General features: G+C 42.9%; 1 protein-coding gene across 3 annotated transcripts in view; it reads right to left on the reverse strand.

Annotated features, from left to right (window-relative positions):
* The window catches only part of LOC144689683 (acylphosphatase-2-like), a 140047-nt gene that overhangs the window by 12855 nt on the left and 103140 nt on the right, over positions 1-24052 (reverse strand). The window contains exon 4 of one of the 3 annotated variants that reach the window (XM_078556975.1): positions 17190-17320. The exons of the other annotated variants lie outside the window; for them this stretch is intronic. Within the exon in view, the coding sequence (XP_078413101.1) occupies positions 17233-17320 (88 nt within the window). The 3' untranslated portion in view covers positions 17190-17232. Of the gene's footprint in view, positions 1-17189; positions 17321-24052 lie in introns of those variants that run through there. 3 annotated transcript variants of the gene reach the window in all.

The raw sequence follows: 24052 nt of genomic DNA on the forward strand, positions 1-24052 counted from the left end.
CGCGCCCAGCCCGCTCAAGCGTAAAATGACATGCATTGATGTTGGGCGAGTGTCCTCACGTCAAAGCGCAGTCACGTGATATTTCGGTCGGCAGGCGCACGCCAGAGTTGGCAGCATGCGCACCGACAATTAAAGTGCCTGCTAAGGCCATTAACAAGGTAATTAAAAGACATTTTTCGCTACCTGTCCAACCTTACTGCTGGCGGGCAGGCGAAAAGGCCAAAGCGGCCTTTGCACTTTTTAGGAAACCTCATCCACGGGTGGGGTGAGGTTTCCTAAAGCAAATAAAAATAAAATAAAAGTTGTAAATTTAATTATTAACATGCCCTTGCTCATGTGACAGAGTCACATGAGGGGACATGTTTTATTACATTTTCAATCTTTTCTTTTACAACTCTTCATCTCCCTGAGGCAGTTGTGTGCCTCAGGGAGATTCTGAAGCACACACTTGCGCACATGCACCAAGTTCGCACTCGCCCTCCTCTCCCCACCCGCACAGGCAGCGCTGAGCGCTGCCACTCGCGTTTCACACTGGGCGGGCCTTAATTGGCCTGCCAGCGTGAAATCGCCTTCTGGCCTCGACTGTGGGCGGCTTCCCAACTGCCCTCGCCCACTCCCGCTGAGCCCGCCCAACAAGAGTTAAATTCTGCCCCTGGAGTGCAAAACAAGTTAGTGGGCTGAATTTTACCATCCCTGTGGAGATGGGCTGGGAGTCAGGAGGGCTCATAAAACAACAGCAGAAGGGAAGGCCAACTACTTTGCACCACCATGCAATATTCCCAGACGTGGGACTGGTAGCAGCTTGGTTGCTCGCCAACTGGAAGCGGGAGGCCAATTAATTCAGTTAACTGGCCAATTAACAGCACTTGACCATCAAAGGCCCTGTCAACCATGGTGTAGTGAGGGGGTTGGGGTTGCGGAGGACGAGGGCCCTGTTAACCAAGTTGTGTGTAGGTGGGGAGGGGTGCACCCTTGGTTGAAGAAAAAGGAAGATATCAGAAGTGCTACTATAGAAGGTTGCATCATCCAAACAGATGTGATGGGGTGGAAAAACTGGGAGAATGGAGTAGAGTCCTTCAGGAAGAAGGGTGCCCTCAACAGTGTCCATTCTCTTTCATACACTTCTACTGTCACCCTTTCCCCTGCCTCCCAGAATCACGATAGGGTATCCCTTGTCACCACCTTCCACCCCACCAGCCTCCATATTCAACAGATCATCCTCCACCATTTCTGCCACCTCCAACATGAAACCACCACCAAACATATCTTCCCCTCCCCTTTCAGCATATTGAAGGGACCATTCCGTGACATCCTCATCCACTCCTCAGTCATCCCCAATACTACTTTCCCTTTCCTACTATATTTTTCCATTGCTTTCTCCATGGCAATTCCTTAGCTAAACAGAGTTGACTTGCCAACCAATCAGCACCCCTTTTCTCCTATGGTATAAATTGTTGTGACCGTTTGAAATTTGGCATTCTTGCGCTTGTCCTGATGAGCGCAAGACAAAAAGTGTTGGCAAAATGTCTCTCTCAGCAATATTCAAGTTCTGTATTACCAAGCAACTGTTTGTATACTGTATTTGCTGCTCATAAAAGAGTCTCCTCTAGATTGAGAGGACAAAACACAGACTGGATGACTGCTTTGTGGAACACCTCTGTTCAGTCTACAAGCATAATCCTGAATTTCTTGTTTGCTATCATTTTAATTCTCCACGTTTCTCCCACTCTGGCTTTCCTGTCCTTGGTCTACTGCAGTGTTCCAATAAAGCTTGATAACAGCACCTCATCTTTCGACTGGGTACTTTACAACTTTCTCGATGCAACACTGAATTCAACAACTTTAGATCCTAACCCCTGCCCCCATTTTGTTTCATGTTTTTTGCTGGTTTGATTTTTTTCTCGTGTTTCTTCCTTAATTTCTTTACTTTGTGTTTGGATGGCAGCTATCCTGCCATTTACACCTCCTCTAGACATATCTTTTGTTTCTTTATTTGTCCCTTTGGCTTTGTACCATGAAATCTTTTGTTGTTTTATTTGTCATGCCCTCCAACCTATTACAGGCCATTCCTCTTGTTCTTGTTCCCACCCTCCCTCCTTTCACTTGCTCAAAACCTATTACATTTCTAACCTTTCTCAGTTCTGATGGAAGGTCACAGACCTGGAACTTTAGCTGTGTTTTTCTCTCTCCATAGATGCTGCCAGACCAGCTGAATGTTTCCAGCATTTTCTATTATCCCCAGTTTTATCTCCATGAAGGGAATTGTGTGGCTAGGGGCCAAGTCAAATAGCAAACCATAATGCAGCATAATGTCAGGAGATTTTAATTCAGTCCACCACCTGAAACCAATGGGAAGTGCAAGTTAGATGGCGGACTGCAGTGAGGTACTGGGCAGCAGATACCGCAGCCGTGGACCTGAAGGAACAATCCCCAGTACTTGGGTAAGTGTTTGGAAGGGATGTCGGGAAGGCACTGCAGTTGAGGAAGAAAGCCTTCGGTTGCCAGGTCCAAGGTTTTCTTGACTGGCCAGGTGAAAATTCCTGTTCCTCCTGGCCCATAAGAAAACTAATAAAATAAAATTAGGCTACCTTTCTGGGTCACTACTCTCCCCTGTGCAGGCCTCAGGATAAAATGCAGTTGGGCCCCGAGAACTTGATTGGAGCCTGATCTGCAATATTTCAAGAAGGATCCTGCTGTCTTATGGCAGCCGGCGATCTCATCTGTTCAGAAGAGCAGGATAAAATTACAACCTGTGGAAGGCGACAGGATTGGAGCAGGTAAATCATTGGAGTTATTTTAACAGCCTGTCCCATTTCTGTCAGATGGGCAAGGTTAAAATAGGCCCTCAGGGTTGATAGCTGGGACCTCCGATCTGTATTGATCAGCTGCATATTGTGTTTTGCATTTAATCACACCAATTGGGGTATTTTCTCACATGAGCTTATTTCCTCTTATCTCCATTTGACTGCGCTGTCAGAAAAATACATTCTGGGTAGATGAGAAATAAGTGACCTTGCTCCTGAAGGAATATACTTTCTCTCATCAGCAGGAAAGAACAGTTTAATTATTTATCAATTGCCGGGTCCTTCATCCATAAATCTGCCTCAGTAGTGCTTAGATAATGATTACTGCTGTACAACAATTACTGTAACACAGGCTTACATTTATATCAACATCTCAAATCTCCGAACATAACTTGTAATAATCTCAACTGCTTCAAAGATCCTTCTGCTATTATTTGGTGACTGAAACTGCTTTCACACAGGTTTAAAATCAGGTTTAAAAAAATTTTGCTTGTTCCTTTTACTTGTTGCAAAAGTAAGAAACATTTTCTGTTACAGGATGCCTACATAAGGAAAACATTTATCAATATAATCCCTTATGGTTGCTGCTGATTGTTTTCACCTTTTTTTAATCCTAGAAAATAGGCTGGAAAATCAAGAATAGATTTAAAATGTATTGTACGCATAATATTCATAATCCTAGTTTCTTGATGCCACATGTTTAAAAATCACTGCAACTACTGGAGGCATCTGGAAGATGTTAGATCTGGCAGTGATTTTTGGGAGAAGAAGAGGAGCATGGGAGAAAGAAGACTGTGAGGATTGTAAACCTTCATTCACCCTGTCCCCACCCTTAGATGTTTTACATGTTTCTTAAAAGGTGGTTTCTCAGATCTTAGTTGCACATGCAGTTTTTGTGAGATATTCACTACATGCATTAAACAATTAAGAAAATTACCCTGCCCTCCCAGTTTGGTGCAGGAAAACCTATTTGTGGCAACCTGCCTTCACTTCTAAAAGGCCAGATTGCTGTGTTCCTGTCTATAGAACAGGAACTGGAATTGAGTGCTTTAAAGCTTATATTGTACATAACTGTAATTTTAGTGAGAGAGTGCAGTAAGCACTTTAAAGAAAATGAAGTTGGCTTAAGGAGACTGGCTCAGAATGCAGCAATTTTACTTTTCTTGAAACAGAGTAGGTTAAGCAGCAGAGAGGAGGGAGGAAGAATCAGCCCTTTGAACAGGAATGGGAGATCGCACTCTCTTTTTGAATGGATCACACAAGTACAGAAAAAGGCAACAAGGAACGAGAGCAGAGAGAGGAAGCAAAGGTGAGAAGCTCAATCTTCAAAGGCCTCAGGCCAGTGGCACTATAGAAACAATACCACTGAAGCTCACACTCACAGTTTGGCAGCTGGTAGAATCAGACATGAACTAAGTCCTGTGAAAAGAATTAGTCAATCCGAGCTAAGTATAAAAGCTAGGGTTAAAAATAGGAAGCTTAAGTATGACAGAAATGCCTTACAGATAGGTGTGATGAAAGTCATGTGATGGAAAAGAACAAAACATAGAAGTGTTATATTTACAGGAAGTGTGAATGCACCAATGCATAAGACTTAAAATATTTAGGAAAGTTTTACAAAAGGAAATTCAGCGATTCTGTGATCCCAGTATCAAACCTTGCTGAATGGAAAGAGAGTTTAGTGTTAATTTGTCCATATCTGATCATCATTACCTTTGAGTGAGGTTCCCACCTAGAAACTCAAGATTGTTGCAATTGCCCCTTGTTTTTGTGATTTTTAAAAAAAGCTCCTTAATTATTATTTTTCTTAAAAATGAATGTCTGTGTAGTGGAAACAGCAGAGCTATATTATTAAGCATAACAGGGGTGAAGGATGTATGTCAAACCTGTGCAGTTTACATAACATTTACAAAACAGAAACAGACCATTCAGTCCAACAGGTCCATGCCAATGTCTATGCTACACATCTCAGAATGGAATCAAGGGACGACAATAATTTGTAGAGCACCTCCATTTTGAGCAACTAATTTATCCTTACTGTTACAAGAATTGCATATTTAAAATATTGTCTCCACTTCATAATTTCACATCAGTAATGTGTTAGAAATACTATGGATAAAATGTAGCAGGCATCAGTTACAACCATGCTCCTTCAGAGAAGCAAACAATATTTAATGGTTTACTTCTTTAATTCTATTAATTGGTAGTTAATTACAAAACAAGTAACTTCACTGAATAACATGAGTTCTAAAGTCGAGTGTCTTAGGACGACAGGTACATGAATTGTATAAAAATTTAGTTCAATTGGAAACTTCCTTATTTTCCCAAATATACAAGTTTCTTCCTTGTGGTACTGCAAATATTTTAAGCAAAAAACAATTGTATGGAGGATGAATGATCAGGATAAAGCCTTCCAGTTATGTTCTTACTGTATCCCTAAAAAATACCTCAGCACATTATTTCAAACTAATTTCAAAAAATTCCAACTCTTGCTGGTTGACTTCTTGACTGCTGCTGATTATGATTGAACATGAATGTTGATGGTCTGATGTTCAGCTTCAGTGCCCCAGTATGTCTTCTGTCCCATGAGGTGCAATGAAATGTCCCTCATCCGGAAACTGTCTTCTTATAGAGCAGCATAGAGGGGAATGGGTCTCGGTTGTTTTTTTTATATTTGTTCACGGGATGTGGGCGTCACTGGCTAGACCAGCATTTGTTGTCCACCCCTAATTGCCCTTTAGAAGGTGGTGGTGAGCTATCTTCTTGAACCGCTGCAGTCCATGTGGTCTAGTTACACCCACAGTACTGTTAGGAAAAGAGTTCCAGGATTTTGACCTAGTGACAGTGAAGGAGTGATGATATAGTTCCAAGTCAGGGTGGTGTGTGCCTTGGAGGGAAATTGCAGATGGTGGTGTTCCCATGCATCTGCTGCCCTTATCCTTCTTGTTGGTAGAGGTCACGGTTTGGAAGGTGCTGTTGTGTAAGTATATTGAGGCTTCTGTAATGTGCAGGTATTACTTGATACAAAGTTAGATCTCCTATGATCTGAGGGAGGTGGGGTTAGATATGTTTATCGCTTCTTCTGTATGCTTTTTATCATATGGCAGTAAGGCAGGAGATTTTTTGGGTATTGGGAGAGTTATTGAATTCCCTGGGGTGTTGAAAGGGTCTGGAATATTCTTGAAGAATTTTGAGTCTAGTGAGATAGGTCATCCGTTTCTTGAAGCCTCAGTTGTAGGGTGCAAGCCTATTGTTATCTAAAGCTTTATATTTCTGTAGGAGTTCTAGAGCACTTCAGCAAGGTCTGGTGTAACTGTCCCTGGCAACATAGTTCAGACTGGGTCATGGCCAACACTAGCTCCATTATTTGAAAGTTAACAACAAAGAATCTGGAGAGATGCAGGTCTGTGGCCATGGGCAGTGTTCTCTACATTTTCTATAATCAGGAATGCTCTATCATTTAGACCCAAGTAGAACCAGACAGTCTCCTGGATAAAAGTAATTAGTCCATGTCCAGACCGTCAGGGCTATCCAAGATACAGATATTATTGCATCATCCCTGGTCCTTGAGGTCATTTTTTTGTTTATTCTATGGTCCCTTTCCAATAGGAATGTCTTTGTGATTTAAACTGGTGTGACTATCTGGTCACATTCCAGGAGTTTTATTCAGTGTTCTACCCCAAAATTTACAAGCTGATTTGATCCTGCTCCAAGGTATGCTGTCTTAGATGGCTGAGTGTCTATTCTTTCAGTGGTCAGGAAGTTAGAGCCCATGCCACAGTCACTTCTGACATGAGCATCCAAAATTAAAAACAATGATCAGCCATTCTGTCAAAGAGGTTGGTGGTGTGCTCCAAGATTCTAGATCTATAAGGGAGAGAGGCACAATTAGGCACTCAGCTCGTACAACCTGAACTGTTGCAATTACAGGTCTACAGCTCATTTTGTTGCCAGTCACAAAGCTGCCAGCATCTTGACAGCTGAGAACATTTAAGGGCTAGCACTCGTCATTCCATAATTAGCTGCAGTAGCAGCTCAGAAACAGAGGGATCAGCAGATCCTGCTAACCAATCCATTGTCAACAAGTGTGAAGTGAGGATTTCATAGTCAATTGTTACCTAACTGCAAATCATTTGGTGGAGGCTGGGTGGTAATTTTTCAGTGGAGCCCTTTGGATTGAAGAATTGAGAGAGGGTTTGAGCTAGGGAAGTGGGGGATGGCCAGAGTTTGGGGAAGGTATTTCTTGCCTTTTGAGATGGAAGGAATGCTGGAGAGGGGAGGGTTCTGTGTTTTTGTCTATGATTCATTGGGTTACCTGGACCAATTTTGGGGAGAAATCAACATCCAGCTCAGAATTCTCAATCTAGACAGCTTAATGAGCCATGATGTCATAGATCCTTCCTCACATTTTAAAAAGCTTTTGCCTTTGAAAAATCTCATAAAAAATGCTCAGAAAAGCACTGATTTAACATAAAAATACCAGCAGAGATATTTCACTTTGGATCTGAATACAATGTTGAGAGGCCAAAGCTGAACATTGAAGTATAGTATGTGAATTCATGAAGCATGCAATTCTCAACCAGATAAACTATTATCATGTACAATTTGACACTATAACATGTTTCATGGTCTGTTTGGCAAATTTTCACTCTTGTGGTATATGACAAAAAACTAAACTGCAAACTAGTTTCCCATTCAGCTAAGTAAAATTGCTCACCACACTGTATACAATGGTAAAATATTTGTGTGTTATAATGGCTATTGTCTCTGCCACTTTTTACAAATACAAGATTCAATATAGCTGTCTTTGATAAATCTCAAAATACATGGGCAGAATCTTACCTATGTCGGCCGGGCTGGGCGGGAGCAGGCACGGAGCCGATTGGCTGCGCACCCCGTTTTACACGGGCAGGCCAATTAAGGCCCACCCAGCGTAATACGTGTTCCGCAGTGCTCAGTGCTACCCGTGTGGGCAGGGGGAGGAGGGAGAGTCGGGGCCTGCGTTCTTACGCGCACGCGCGCTAAGGAGCACAGCAATCTCCCTGAGGCATAAAGCTGCCTCAGGGAGATTGAATAGACAATAAAAAATTTTTAAATTCAAGTACAAAATTATTTAAACATGTCCCCTCATATGACAGTGTCACATGAGCTGGGACATGTTTGTCAAGTTTACCAAACTTATTTATTTTATAAAACCTTCAGGAAACATCATCCCGCCCATGGATGAGGTTTCCTGGAAAACGTGAAGGCCGCTTGGGCTCTTCGCCTGCCCGCCAACCTTAAGGTTGGATGGGCAGCGTTGTTAATGAGGCAAATTACTTTCTTAATGGCCTTTGACAGTTCGGTGGGCGCGTAGCCGCCTCTGGCGTGCACCCACCGAACACAATATCGAAATGACATGCGATGAAGTCGGGACGCATGACCGATGTCATCTCACATCATTTAACTTGTCGGCGTGTCGGGCCCGCCCCCACACACCAACGGCAATATTCTGGCCCAAGAGTCTTCCACAAATTGCAAAGCTCTCATAAAGGTCTGGATTTTCACTGAGGCAGAATGACTTGGGAGCCCTTTAAAAATGGAGGGCTGGTCTCGTTTCCAGGATTCCCAACCCCATTCTAGGGCTGTCTGACTTTCGGGAGTGCCTTTAAAGCAGTGGTGGCAACCTGCAACCCACATGTGGCCCATCAGGTTTCAGAGTGCAGCCCGTGAGACATTTTGTTGACTGTTGCCCATGCACGGGGTTGCCAGATTCCGTTGGTTTCCAAAAGTCTGCACTGCAAGCTAATAAAAGTGTCAATCACCCAGGCCCCTTAAAGTCTCCGAAGGCACGAACCACAAACCCTTAACTTGTGTAAACAAACATTGTGAAATAGACAGCAAAGCTAGAGCTGTCAAGCACACAATGCTTTCTCTGGGGAGCAGGTGTTCTAGTATTCAAATAGCTGCCTGGGCTCTTAGCCAAGCATACATAAGGAGGCTTCCTCCTCCTTAGATGGTCTCCAAATACTTGGTGGCAAGAGCTGAGCCCTCATGATAACTAGGTTATGGTGTACACAGCATATAATAACGAACTTGGACATACACTCTAACAAGTACTGGGGGCAGTCCCTGAGTGGTATAGACAATAGAACCGTTGCTTCAGGGTGCAGGTGGTTTGCTCCACGATATTCCTTGTTGCTGCTTGGCTCTCATTATTGGTGGTCTGGCCTTGGGTTGTTGGGTGGCAGAGGGGACTCATTAGTCAGGTGTAGTCCCATGTTCACTGCTGGATTTTTAGATTAATTGGAAGTACAAAGAACTGTCAAAAGATTCCTGAAAGCCTAAAAGGTATCAAAGGTCATCATTTATCTTCCTCAAAGAAAGCAGGCAGGATGATCCCTTTCTAAATCCATGCCAGCTGTTTCTTATTTAATTGTTGCTATGCAGATAGTCCTCCAGTTAAGAATAACTTCCATTATTTTAATTGTTATTGATTTTAGGTAGCAGGGCTTTTAGTTTTATGGTTCCAATTTACCTGATATTTTGTGGTCTCATTCTAGTCCTATAGAACTTTGCCAATGATTCTTTCATGACAATAGTCAGTTTCCTACACATTTTCTCCCTCGTCTTCTCCAGCGTCCTAAGATACATGTCACCTGGCCCTTGGGATTTGTTGTGTTACGTCTTCCGAACTGATCAAATACTACACTGACCAAACTTAGATTATAAATGAATACTGCCACAAAATATTAATCAAATATTTCAATTTTTTCAAATTTCAAAGCCACTTTTATCATTTAGAGCTCTGACTTTTTCTCTGGCAGCAATGATACTGGAAAAACATTTTAGCATTCTGTTCAATATATTACCCAAAGTATTTTCTGGAGTTAAAAAACAAGAATAAAACTTAAGCCTGCAATCTGTAACAAAAACAGAAAATGCTGGAAACATTCAGCAGGTCAAGTAGCATCAATGGAAAAAACAGATGACAATGTTTTGGGTGTGGACCCTTCAACCAAGCAAAGGGTCAACACCCAAAATGTTAATTCATTTATTCTCTCCAAAAATGCTGTTTGAACTGTTGAATGTTTCCAGCATTTTCTGTTTTTGTTCATTTCTAAAGCCTTCATTTCCATGTTTCAGCAAATCTCTTCACTCCAACCAGAATTTTCTCTTCCTTTTTCCTTAATAACATTTGAAATAATTGTTTTTGTTCTTTTTAATATTCATTGTAATTGATTTATTCATCAGTTTTGGAGACTTTGTACATTTATTTTTCATGGGCATAAGGCCATAAGACATAGGAGCAGAAGTAGGCCATTCGGCCCATCGAGCCTGCTCCACCATTCAGTGAGATCATGGCTGATCTGATAATCTTCATTTCCACTTTCCTGCCTTTTCCCCATAACCCTTGATTGCCTTACTAATTAAAAATCTGTCTATCTCAGCCTTGAATATACTTAATGACCCAGCCTCTACAGCCCTCTGCGGTAGAGAATTCCACAAATTCATTACCCTCTGAGAAAATAAATTCCTTCTCATCTCTGTCTTAAATGGGCAATCCCTTACTCTGAGATTATGCCCTCTGGTCCTAGACCCTCCCACAAAGGGAAACAACCTTTCAGCATCTACCCTGTCAAGCCCCCTAAGAATCTTATATGTTTCAATAAGGTCACCTCTAATTCTTCTAAACTCCAACGAGTACAGGCCCAGTCTACTCAACCTCCCATAAGAAAATCTCTCCATACCCGGGATTAATCTAGTGAACCTTCTCTGAACTGCCTCCAATGCCAGTATATCTTTCCTTAGATAAGGAGACCAAAGCTGTTCACAGTATTCTAGGTGTGGTCTAACTAGTGCCTTGTGTAGTTTTAGCAAGACTTCTCTATCTTTATACTCCATTCCCTTTGAAATAAAGACCAACGTTGCATTTGCCTTACTCTCTGTCTTCTATTAGTTAGTCAATCCCCTATCCATGCTAATATACTACCCCTAACACTATGGGATCTTATCTTATTAAGTAGCCTTATGTGCTACCTTATCGAATGCCTTTTGGAAATCCAAATATATTACATCTTCTGGTTTCCCTTTATCTATCCTGCTTGTTACCTCCTCAAACAATTCTAATAAATTTGACAGGCATGGTTTCCCCTTCATGAAGCCATGCTGACTCTGCTTGATTATATTACGTGTTTCTAAATGCTCTGCTATTACATCCTTAATAATAGACTCTAACATTTTCCCAATGACAGATCTTAAGCTAACTGGCCTATAGTTACCTGTTTTTTGTCTCCCTCCCTTTTTGAATAAGGGTTTTACATTGGCAGTTTTCCAATCCTCCTGGACTTTACCAGAATCTAAGGATTCTTGGAAGATTACTACCAATGCATCCGCTATCTCTGTAGCTACTTCCTTTAATATCCTAGGATGCAGGGGATTTATCAGCCTTTAGCCCCATTAGTTTCCCTAGTATTTCTTTTGTCTCTAGTGATAGTTATTGTATTTATTTCCTCCCGCCTGCCTTTTGTCCCGTGATTATTTAGTGTTTTTGGAACGCTACTAGTGTCTTCTACCGTGAAGACTGATGCAAAGTATTTATTCAACTCCTCTGCCATTTCCTGGTTCCCCATTATTATTTCCCCAGCCTCATTCTCTAAGGGGCCTATGTTCACTTTGGCCTCTCTCTTCCTTTTTATATATTTAAAGAAGCTCTTACTGGCCGTTTTAATATTACTTGCTAGTTTACCCTCAGAGTTTATTTTCTCCCTCTGTTTTTTTTTGGTCATCTTTTGTTGGTTTTTAAAACTTTCCCAATCCTCTGGTTTACCACTAATCTTTGCCACATTGTATGTTTTTTCTTTCAATTTAATACTCTCCTTAACTTCCTTGGTTAACAATGGTTGGTTTATTACTTTCCTAGAATCCTTCTTCCACACTGGGACATATCTTTGTTGTGATTCTTGAACTATTTTCTTAAACAGTCCTCACGGTAGAAGACATTAGCCAGGATTTTCCTGTTGACGATTTGGGGGCGGGGCTCGCTCGCCGACGGGAAAATGACGCGGGATGACATCGGGAGGAACCCCCGACGTCATCTCGGTCCCTTTAAATTTTCAGTAAGGCAGGCGGACAGCGAAATCAGCTGTCCACCTGCTGACCTGTCAATGGCCAATTAAGGCCATTGACAGGCTAATTAAGATTGTTAAAGACCCTGCCCGTCCAACCTTAAGGCTGGCGGGCAGGCCAGGAGCCGCAGCGGGCTACTGATAATACATGAAACTTCATCCACTGGTGGGATGAGGTTTCATGTCCGTTTTTAAAAAGTTTCATAAAGTTTATGTGTTTCTTATTAACATGTCCCAACTCCTGAGACAGCACTTGGGGCAGAATTTTGCCCTTGGTGGGAATGTGGGCCCCACTGGCTCGGCAGTGGGCAGGCAGCCGAACTCCGCTGCCGAAATGGGGACCGCTGCCATTTTGAGTGGGTGGGCCAATTAAGGCCCGCCTAGCGGCCTGCCTGACGGGAAGCGTTATGGAGGGATTCCTCATCTGTCAAAGTGCGTGCGAAAGAGTGCACTGCTCCCTGAGACCAAATGCTGTCTCAGGGAGATTACTGACAGGTAAAAAAACTCCAAAAAATAGAAAAATATTAAAATTATTAACATGTCCCCTCATGTGACAATGTTACACAAGATGTGACATGTTAGTAAGAAACACAAACTTTATGAAACTTTTTAAAAACGGACATGAAACCTCATCCTGCGGGCCCCATTTTGGCGGCGGAGTTCCGCTGCCCACCCGCCGCCGAGCCGGTGGGGCCCACCCGCCCATCAAGGGCAAAATTCTGCTCACTGATAACATTCCAAAAATACTAAATCACAGGACAAAAGGGGCGGGGGGGGGAGGAAATAAATACAATAACTATCACTAGAGGAAAAATAAATACTAGGGAAACTAATGGGGCTAAAGGCTGATAAATTCCCTGGATCTGATGGGTTGCATCCTAGGAAGTAGCCACAGAGATAGTGGATGCACTGGTAGTAATCTTCCAAGAATCCTTAGATTCTGGTAAAGTCCCAGAAGATTGGAAAACTGCCAATGTAACACCCTTATTCAAAAAGGGAGGGAGACAAAAAACAAGTCAGTTAGCTTAAGATTTGTCATTGGGAAAATGTTAGCGTTTATTATAAAGGATGTAATAGCAGAGCATTTAGAAATACGTAATATAATCAAGCAGAGTCAGCATGGCTTCATGAAGGGGAAATCATGCCTGACAAATTTATTAGAATTGTTTGAGGAGGTAACAAGCAGGATAGATAAAGGGAAACCAGAAGATGTTATATATTTGGATTTCCAAAAGGCGTTTGATAAGATATTGCACATTAGGCTACTTAATCCGTTTATCAACCGTCTGTTCTGCTAAACTCCTTTCCCAGTCCACTCCAGTCCACTCTGCCCTAATTCCTTTGTAATTACCCTTATTTAAGTTTAGCACAGTTGTTTCCGGCCCAGGTTTCTCACCCTCAAACTGAATGTTAAATTCTACCATATTATGGTCACTGTTTCCTAGGGGATCATTGACTCTGAGATCATTTATTAAACCTGCCTCATACACATTACCAGATTCAAAATAGCTTAATCACTGGTTGGATCTACAACATATTGTTCTAAGAAAATGTCCCGAATACACTCTGTGAATTCTTGCTCGTGGCTACCTCTGCCAATTTGATTTTCCCAATCTACAAGAAGATTAAAGTCACCCATGATTAATGTACTGCCTTTTTTACATGCCCTCATTATTTCCTGATTTATTATCTGTCCTGCAGTCTAGCTACTGTTAGGCGGCCTATAGACTACTCCCACCAATGTTTTATTTCCCTTGTTATTTCTTAACAAGCTATTTTTAAGAAAAAGAGAGAAAAGACTAGAGACCTAAACACAAACTAAAGACCTTACTTTTGCTTTAAAGACTAGAAATACTCGCCAATCCTGCTCACCAATCAGCTGCTTTCTCTGCACTCGCGTCACATTGTGATTCGTGACGTCACTCCGCCACTGGTCTCACTGCAGGTAGGCCTCTCGATCCATGCCTTTTATCCTCTCCCGCTCAAAATATACTATTTTGAGCCTTAGGAATAGAACAAACCTTCATCACTTACCAGACGCTCACCAATTAACCAGCTTCTTCTCCTGTAGCAGAGCAAGAATAAATTCCTGGAGGCTGAAGAAGTTTAGGCAAAAGCAACCAAACACCTCTTTCCCTCCCTCCACTTAACTCCCTGAAGCGCTCTACTCCAGCACTCTATTGTAAGTCGCACTCAAGTGCTGAGTCACACTAAGTTGGCTACTTATATATACTCCTAACACAAAAGACCTATCTGAGTCACTTAATGAGGATCCAGTTTCAGCTGGTTCTTAATTAAGCTGCTCTTTCACTGGAACCTTTGAAAAAACCCTGCTTAAGGCTGGCAACTATAGAATTAAAACTGTAGATTTCAGTTTAATGCCAACTACAAACTAAATTAGGTTTGTACAAAATAAAAATTTAGACTTTCTTACATTTAAGATCATATATTTTTACATTCTGGGGGATCACTCATTCTGCTGCTCTATGTCCAGCCCCTTTTGAGTTTTTCTTTTCCAAATATTTATCCATATCCTTTTTTAAAGTCATGATAGAGTCTGCCTCACCATTGTTTCTAGAAGGACAATCCATGTCCCAATAATTCCCTACATAGATATTGATTCTCCTTACTTCTTCAGCTTTGTCTTGATGGTGATCTTAAATTTGTGTCCTCGGCTTCCTGACTGTCTCACAATGGAAATAGATCTTTTTCTGATTTACATTATCAAAGCCCCTTCTTGGATGCCAGAGACAAACCTGGAGCTCTTGACTCTGTGTCATGTATGAGAAGTCTGAATACCGAGTCTATAGCATATAGATTTATCAGAGAAAATTCTACTCTCGCACAGCACACATGATGATACGAAGGCTATGGGATACTTCATCCATGACGTTCCCTTTTGGTTTACGCTAACTTACCTCAGCTCATTGTTCCCGAGAGTGGGTTTCATACCAAAGATGACCATACATAACAACAACTTGCATTTATATAGTGCTCTTAATGTAATAAAATAACTCATTGCGAATTTACAGAAAAGATAAATAAAGGGATGACCCTTAACTCTAAAAATGGATCGGCTGGGATCATGTCATAGGTTAAAATGTAAAAAAATCTGGAACAGGGATCGAACCCATCTACTTCCAGCTTTAACATAGGCAGGATGAGGGGCAAATGACAAACCTGCTTGTGGAAACCAGGTTAGTAATTCTAATATTATAATGAGGCTCCATGCTTTCGTTTTAACAGTCATTCTATTTTTACGACAGAATCACAGAATTGTTACAGCACAGAATGAGGCCATTTGACCCATTGTGTCTGCACCGGCTCTCCAAAAGTACAATTCACCTCGTGCCATTCTCCCACGTTCTCCCCATAACCCTGTACATTCTTCCTCTTCACATAACAGTCTAATTCCCTTGAATTATTTGAAACATTTGAATGTCTCAATTAAACCTGCCTCTAACACATTCTCAGGCAGTGCATTCCAGACTGTAGCCACTGTGTGAAAAAGTTTTTCCTTATGTCACTTATGCTTCTTTTACAAATTACTTTAAACCTGTGATCTCTTGTTCTCGATCCTTTCACGAGTGGGAACAATTTTTCCCTTTCTACTCTGTCCAGACTCCTCATGATCTTGAAACCTTTATGAAATTTCTTCTCAGCCTTCTCCAAGGAAGACAGTCCTGTAAACTTCTCCAATCTATCTACATACCTGATGTTCCTCTTCCCGGGAACCATTTTCGTGCAACTCTTCTGTACTCTCTCTAATGCCTCCACATCCTTCCTAAAGTGTGGCACCCAGAACTGGATGCAATACTCCAGCTGAGGCCAAACCAGTGGCCTATACAAGTTCAACATAATCTCCTTGCTCTTGTTCTCAATGACCCTATTAATAAAGCCTAGGATATTGTACACTTTATTAACTGCTCTCTCAACCTGACCTGCCACCTTCAATAACTTATGTACATATACACCCAGGTCCCTCTGCTCCTGCACCCCTTTAAAGTTGTACCCTTCATTTTATATTATCTCTCCATGTTCTTCCTACCAAAATGAATCACTTCATTGAACTTCATCCACCACCTGTTTGCCCATTCCACTTATTTGTCTATTTTCTTTTGAAGTTCTACACCATCCTCCTCACAGTTCACAATGCTTCCAAGTTTCATATCATCCACAAATTTTGTAATTGTGGGCCCTGTACACTAAGATCTAATATTTTTCTTAGGCTCTGGGAATCTTGGCAACTTAAAGGAGGCAATGGAGGCTGAATTCATGAAGCAAATGGAAGAAAAGATAAAACTCACATTTATATAGCACCTTTCATGATCACTGGATTCCTCAAAGCCCTTTGTAGCCAATTAATTACTTTCAAATCTTTTGCAATGTAGGAAACGAGGTTTCCAATTTTGCACACAGCAGCAATGTGATAATGACCAGATAAGTACTGAGGGATAAATATTGGCAGGCCATTGAGGATAAGTCCCCTGCTCTTCTTTGAAATAGTGCCAGGGGATCCTTTATGTCCACCTGAGAGGGCACATGGGGCCTCAATTTAACTTCTCACCCGAAAAACAGAACCTTTGTCAGTGCAATGTTCTTTCAGTAGAGCATCAGCCTTGAGTTTTGTGTTCACGTCCTGGAGTAGGATTTGAATACATAACCTTCAGACGCTGGGGCAACAGTGCTGCCAACTGATCCACAGCTGATACACAGCCTTTACAGGAATATTTGTGGCCAGTATGGGCAGGAGTGTTCCCTGCAGGTCCAACAAGCAACCAAGTAAACCCCCTTCTCAGGATCTGTTAACTCCACCATGAGCACCATCAGATGCCGTGACCACCATTGCACCAATCCCCACCACCTGCATGGGACCCTCCTGACTACTGTCCAACTCTCTCCCCGCGATCAGGACCCCTATCACCCTGGGCAACTCCCCAGTACACCTTCATGCTCTCGTAGACTTGGACGCTGTGATGCAGTCCTCCAACCCAATCAGGTTGTCTGTAGGTGAGAATCCCACAGGAAAAAAATTAAAGCAGCCTGCAGTTACATTCTCTGGACATTCAGGAAACCTGCGCTTCCGGGTTTTTGATGTCACAGCAGCATCCACCGTATCAACACCTCTACACCACTGCCCCCAACACTCTACAACCCCCACTTCTTTCCCCCCAACCCCCTGCCCTGGGCAGAGCTCATATCCAGGCCAATCTCCAGGCCTTTGTGATCAAACAGGTAAATGTATCTATTAGAAGGTGTTACGAGATCCAAACTTACCTTATCGGCAAGTGAGGGCTGGGAACTCCAAGTCCTGACAGGCCTCAGGAGTATCCATGCATACACTGACCAGGAGCCGGCAGCGCATGTGCAATCTGGTGTTTTGTAGGACAAGGACGGACCCAAATATGCCTGCATGAAAACAAAATGCTGTGAAAACTCCGATCATGTGACTGGGAGCAGAGCACCATAATTGAAAAGAGTCCCAGATGGGGGACAAGTAGAAAGAGAGAGGAGCAGAGAAAAAGGCTCCAAGCAGAAAAATGGATGTGGTTGGTGGGCTCTAGGTAATGTGGGCTTGGGATAAGCCTTGAAGATCTAAGAAGGCAGCAGCAGGTTGGTGAATGCATGCTGTGGGCCATTGGAGTGAAGGTACCCCTTGGAGCAGTAGTATTCTGCTCAGCACGGCCGAAGAGCTGAAGTTTTCTTTTATTCATTCACAGGATGTGGGCTTCGTTGGCTGGGCCAGCATTTATTGCCCATCCCTAGTTGCCCTTGAGAAGGTGGTGGTGAGCTGCCTTCTTGAACCGCTGCAGTCCATGTGGTGTAGGTACACCCACAGTGCTGTTAGGGAGTTCCTGAGTTTGACCCAGCGATAGTGAAGGAACAACGATATATTTCCAAGTCAGGATGGTGAGTTAATTGGAGGCAAACCTCCAGGTGGTGGTGTTCCCATCTATCTGCTGCCCTTGTCCTTCTAGATGGTAGTGGTCATGGGTTTGGAAGGTGCTGTCTAAGGAACCTTGATGAATTCCTGCAGTGCAACTTGTAGATGGTACACACTGCTGCTACTGTGCGTCAGTGGTGGAGGGAGTGAATGTTTGTGGATGTGGTGCAAATCAAGCGGGCTTCTTTGTCCTGGACAGTGTCCAACTTCTTCAGTGTCATGGGAGCTGCACTCATCCAGACAAGTGGGGAGTATTCCATCACACTCCTGACTTGTCGATGGAGGACAGGCTTTGGGGAGTCAGGAGGTGAGTTACTCGCTGCAGGATTCCTCGACTCTGACCTGCTCTTGTAGCCACAGTATTTATATGGCTAGTCCAGTTCAGTTTCTGGTCAATGGTAACCCCCAGGATGTTGATAGTGGGGGATTCAGTGATGGTAATGCCATTGAACCTGGCTTGATGCTAATGGTAGAGTGGGGGGTATGCTGGGCCATGAGATTACAGATTGTGTTCGAGCACAATTCTGCTGCTGCAGATGCCCCTCAGCACCTCATGGATGCCCAGCCTTGAGTTGCTAGATCTGTTTGAAACATTTAGCACGATGGTAGTGCCACACAACACAATAGAGGGAATCCTCAATGTGACAGCAGGACTTTGTCTCCACAATGACTGTGCGGTGGTCAATCCTACCAATACTGTCATGGACAGATGCATCTGTGGCAGGCAGGTTGGTGAGGATGAGGTCAAGTATGTTTTTCCCTCACCACCTACCGCAAACCCAGTCTAACAGCTATGTCAATTAGGACTCAGCCAGTAGTGGTGTAACCGAGCCACTCTTGGTGATGGACATTGAAGTCCCCCACCCAGACTACATTCTGTGCCCTTGCCACCCTCAGTGCTTCCTCCAAGTGACATTCAACATGGAGGAGCACTGATTCATCAGCTGAGGGAGGGCAGTACAGGATAATCAGCAGGAGGTTTCCTTGCCCATGTTTGGCCTGATGCCATGAGGCCCAGAGTCGATGTTGAGGACTCACAGGGCAACTTCCTCCTGACTGTATACCACTGTGCCACCACCTCTGCTGGGTCTGTCCTGCCAGTGGGACAAGACATACCCAGGGATGGTGATGGTGAAGTCACTAGCCTCCAGCTGTTAGTAAGGAGGACTTTGCAGGGTCAACAGGGCTGCAATTGCTGTTGTTATTTCTGGTGTCTACATTGATGTCAGGTGGTCCATCCAGTTTCATTCCTTTTTTGATTCTTTGTAGCAGTTTGTTACAACTGAGTGGCTTGTTAGAGTCAACCACACTGCTGTGGGTCTGGAGTCACATGTAGGCCAGATTTCCTTCCCTAAAGGGCATTAGTGAACCAGATGTGTTTTTACAACTCATGGTTATCATTAGACGTTTAATTCAAGATTTTTATTGAATTCAAATTCTACCATCTGCCATGGCAGGATTTGAACCCAGGTCCCCAGAGTATTACCCTGGGTCTCGGGATTACTACTCCAGCGACAATACCACTACGCCATCACCTCCTCCCATGGAGTTGTGCTTATGAGTTGGTGCTGGAGTGCAGACTCGGGAATCCAGGGAAATAGAGTCTCAGGAGATGAGATTGAAAACCTGCGAGGCGGGCCATCATCGAGGCCACCCAATTTGGAGCAACTTTTAGAGAGAATTCCAAGGCAAGATCTTTGAAGGTGAAGACTGGAATCCTTCTTGAGACAGTTGGTTGACTCATAGTGTTTACTGACATCTAGGTGGGTTCTGGAGAAATCCGTGCAATCTGCCTTGGTCACATCCGCCATTTATTGTGCAGTGTGGTGTGTTCGACCACAGTTTGCCTGTTAATTCACATGTACCTCATATTAGCCTTGAATGTTACCTCATATTAATCTTGAATGGTAGAGTGTAAGATAGATATTGTAAATTTTTTATGATCTTGTATAGTAATTTTTCAAAACCTGTGGAATCTTGTGGCTTTATTCTCTTAGCAAGTGTCTTGGATCTCAAACTTTGTCTACTTTGAACAAAAATTTATGGGTCCTTAACCAGATTGTACCAAAAACTTGGTGGTCTGGTCCATGATCGTAACAAAGGTCCGAATTATAAGATTATCTTATATGTCAACAATCAATACCAGCCCGGAAAGGGGCCTTGGTGATTTGAGCAGTATTGTGACATTGTGCAATTATCCTCTGTTTCAACAGATTTTCCAAAACCTTCTTTTGGCCACAAAATGGGATCCTGAACATAAAAGGTATCCTTTAATAAAATGTTTCCTGTTATCCAGTTTCCTTTTACACTTCTTTAAGAGCCCCAGTTTCTCTGGTCTGTTCTCATAACTAAAGTTTTCCATCCCTGGAAAGCTTTAGTTATCTCTGCTGCACCCAGAATTAGACACACACTATCTGCAGCCTAACAAACAATTTGAATAGTTTTATTCAACTTGGAGTCTGTAATGACAACGTTAATGAATCTTAATGAGGGAACAAAACAGTCAAGAGCAGCTCAGAAGGCCTAAATAAAATGCTTTGCCCAGAGGAATAATAGCTGCAAAAGGGAGAAAGGAATTGTTTTGCTACTTAAATTTCAGTTTTAATTGAAATTATATCAATCCTTATGACGATTTAATGCAATCTCCTGGACTTATCTTGCCAGCAGAATAAGATCACTTGGTTGCTTTTAAAAGCAATAAAACGATTTCAGAAATCAAGCGATGGTTAGCTCGCTGCCACCCCATCCAGAAGGCAGGCCAACAGTACAGAAAAACAGTTACAAATGGAAGGCAGAAATGAAAAGAATGACAAAGATAATACCTGGATCCTATAGTTCTGAAGAAAACTTACTAACTTGAACTTTGGACTGGATTTTCAAATGCCCATGGGGACGAGGTTGAGTGCGGGCATGCTTTGAAAATAGCATTTCCAGGTGGCCTATCAGTCTTCCAACACCTGCAAACATACTGCTATTTTCAAAGCAAGAGCGTTTGGTGGGGGAGGGGGTGGGGAGCTGTCACTCCAAATGCCTCCAATTAATAGCCTAGTTAAGCTCCTCGAAGAGCTTGTTAATGGGCTGGTGTACGGAAGTGGGAGGGCCAAAAGAGGACTTTTGGATTGGAGACCAGGAAAAGTGAATGGGCTGGTGTACTAAGTGCTCAGCTGTTAGAAGCAATGAGGGGAGCCATTATGTGATGTGGCTGATAAAAAAGAAGCAATGGAAGAATATGGTGATTCAAACAGAGTGGGGTAAGTACCGTTTGGCCACTTGTATGCACCATGATGCTGCTAGCCCTCTGATCTCCTGGGGGCTCCATTCTACAAGGCAGCGTCAAGCCCTGTCATGGCTGCCATCTGCCTATGAGCATCGCAATTTAGAGATTCCCACCTCCATGCAGTGCCTGGCACTACTAATTGGGTGCCAAGCTCACCTTCGGTTCAGTTAGGGGCTTTCCATTTCAAAATAGCGTCGGGTTTTGTGCCCTGGATTGAAAATCAAACCCATTAACTCTGTTTCTCTCTCCACAGATGCTGCCTAACCTACTGAGTATTTCCAGCATTTTCTGTTTACATTCTAAAACTGTGACCTTATTAATCTCCTCAAAGTGTGGCCCGCAAACATACAGACTACATATTTACAGAGGTATTATTTCACATAGTTATCTACACATAATTTCATATTTCACATAATTTTCAACAGCTTAGAGAAGAAGCTGGATCACTAATCTTCTCATCAATCTAATCTGACACTCTAGTGCTGTACTGAGGAAATGCTGCTCTGTTGGAGGTGCCATCTTTCAATGAGATGTTAAACCCAGGCCCTGTCTGCCCTTTCAGGTGAATATAACAGGTCCCATGGCACTATTTCAAAGAAGAGCAGGGGAAGTCACCCAGGTGTCCTAGCCAATATTTATCACAAACAAACACAACTAAAATAAATTATCTGGTCATTGCTACATTGCTGTTTGTGGGACTTACTGTGTGCAAATTGACTGCTGCATTTCTTACATAAGAACAGTGACTATACTTCAAAAAGTACTTAGTTGGAGTAAAGCATTTTGGAATGTCCTGAGATCATGAAAGGTGCTATAAAAATGCAATTTTTCTTTTCTTTAAAAAGCAATGTCTAATAGAAAATTTTGTGCCAAAAGGAAAATAATCCAAAAAAGCTTTTTGTGCTATTTATCCATCAAAATTTGAACATTTATTTTATAATGCAAGAATAAAAGTTGCTTATAATTACTCAAATAAGAGTCTGAAAGGTTTTGTACATCTGCTAATTCAATATACTACAAACTTAAGTTCAGAGGCAGTTAATCATTCCGAGTAAATTATATTTATTTTCTTTGAAACCATGAGCTGCACTTCAATGCACATCTTTCTATGGTACCACCCATTTTGGTTTGCTTCAAACTCATATTCACACATTAGCACATGCACACATTGGCCAGAATTTTTTCGGCATGGTTGGGGTCCCAACAACATGCCCAAAAGACGGGGGCAACCCAGCCTCAGCCATTTGTGGGACCCCTGACTGCATTTTCTGATGGGTATCCGACCCCATGAGCAGCCGGCTAATCAGAGGAACAGCAACTCAGAAGTTTCAGCAAAACCACTGGGAGTGGTGGCCACTGCTGGGACTGCATCCAGCAAAGAAAACAACATGCTGCCCTCGCGACTAGTAAGTGAGGCCACAGAATGCCCAATTAGTAGGGCCCCCAATCCTAGAGACCACAGGGAGGCTGTCAGGCTTTACCAGGCAGTCTCCCCAGATGGTGGAGGCTTTACCCCACTGTTGTTAAAATGCTATGGCAGTGGGAAGGCAAAGAGCGCTCCACCTCCCAGATTCCTTCCCCATGTTACAGGCCCCCTCCCTCCCAGCCCATTCCTAGTGGGCTGGTAAAATCTAGCCCATACACTAGGGCATGCATGCCTTGCATTGGGTTCATTTTGTGCTCAGTGTAATCTGGACAGATGTAAAGCAGCATTACCAACTGCTTTCAACAAGGTGCATAACCAAGCACAATGCTAAAACATATGGTACTATTCAAACATCCACTAGGCCATAAAACCCACAGAGTTCCAAGCCAAAATGATCAGAGACAGAAAGAATATGCAGCCAGACACACTGTACAGTCTACACCAGTGCCCATGTTCACATCACATCTAAATAAGTTGTCAGAAATGAGTAATTTACATTTAAAAAAATATCTTAAACACGAAAAATAGCAATTTCAGAAACCTATGGTATGAATACAATGTACAAGCAGTAGGGAACATTTGAAACACTGTCCTTCCCCTGTATATTTGTACACAGAATGTTTTCTATATTTTCATGCATAGCTATAATTTTTAATGACAAACAGCAATAATTTCATTTCTGGGTCCTGATCCCATCATCGGGATGATATGCGGGCCGGGAACCCGGAAATAGCTGTGGCAGAACTCAGTGGGAGATCTTGGAGGGGGTGACCAATTAAGTGGGCGCCTCTGGAAGCCTCATCTGATTAAGGGCCATAGGAGCCATAGGAGACCATCCAGTACTGAAAGGTTGGCAGCCCTACCATCAGAGGTTGGCGCTACTGAAGTATGTAGGTGGGCACGAGGGTGCCTTCATTTCCAGTCACCAGCCACAAATGAGGACTATAAAAAGGGTCAAAAGGATTATGGCCCTCAGACAGTAGGGGAAAGCCCCCACCGTAAAGGCCACAGTTGCAGTTGTTTATTAAAAACTTTTAATTTTTATTTCAGATCTCCAGCGTCCGCAGTATTTTGCTTTTATTTCAATGTTCGCTAGGTGATTGAGATCGACTGACCGCACTGTGTTTAAACAGAACTCTGAGACATATCAAAAGACATATTCTGAGACTCTTTTCCAAGACTTCGCCAACAATCTATCAACATTACTAATGGAAATTCTCTCAGGATTTCACCTCTTGGTCACCTTGGAGAAAGGGAGGGCTTGGTCATGGACATCTTGCTAGGGGGTCTCTGTTGGTTCACATGAGGAATTGGAGGAGGGGAAAGAGCAGCACCAGTTGGTGCAGGAGGGAGGGACAGGAGGGTGAGGAGGGCTCTAAGAAGGATGCATAATCCAAGCAGTGTCTTCACAGGGCACTACTTCTACATTTACATGATTCCAAGAACAGTGCATGAGGAGACTACATTTTACCAAGGAGGTCATCACAGAGATCA

Source organism: Cetorhinus maximus, chromosome 14 (genome assembly GCF_964194155.1).
Source record: "Cetorhinus maximus chromosome 14, sCetMax3.hap1.1, whole genome shotgun sequence".
In the NCBI taxonomy this organism is placed as follows: Eukaryota; Metazoa; Chordata; class Chondrichthyes; order Lamniformes; family Cetorhinidae; genus Cetorhinus; species Cetorhinus maximus.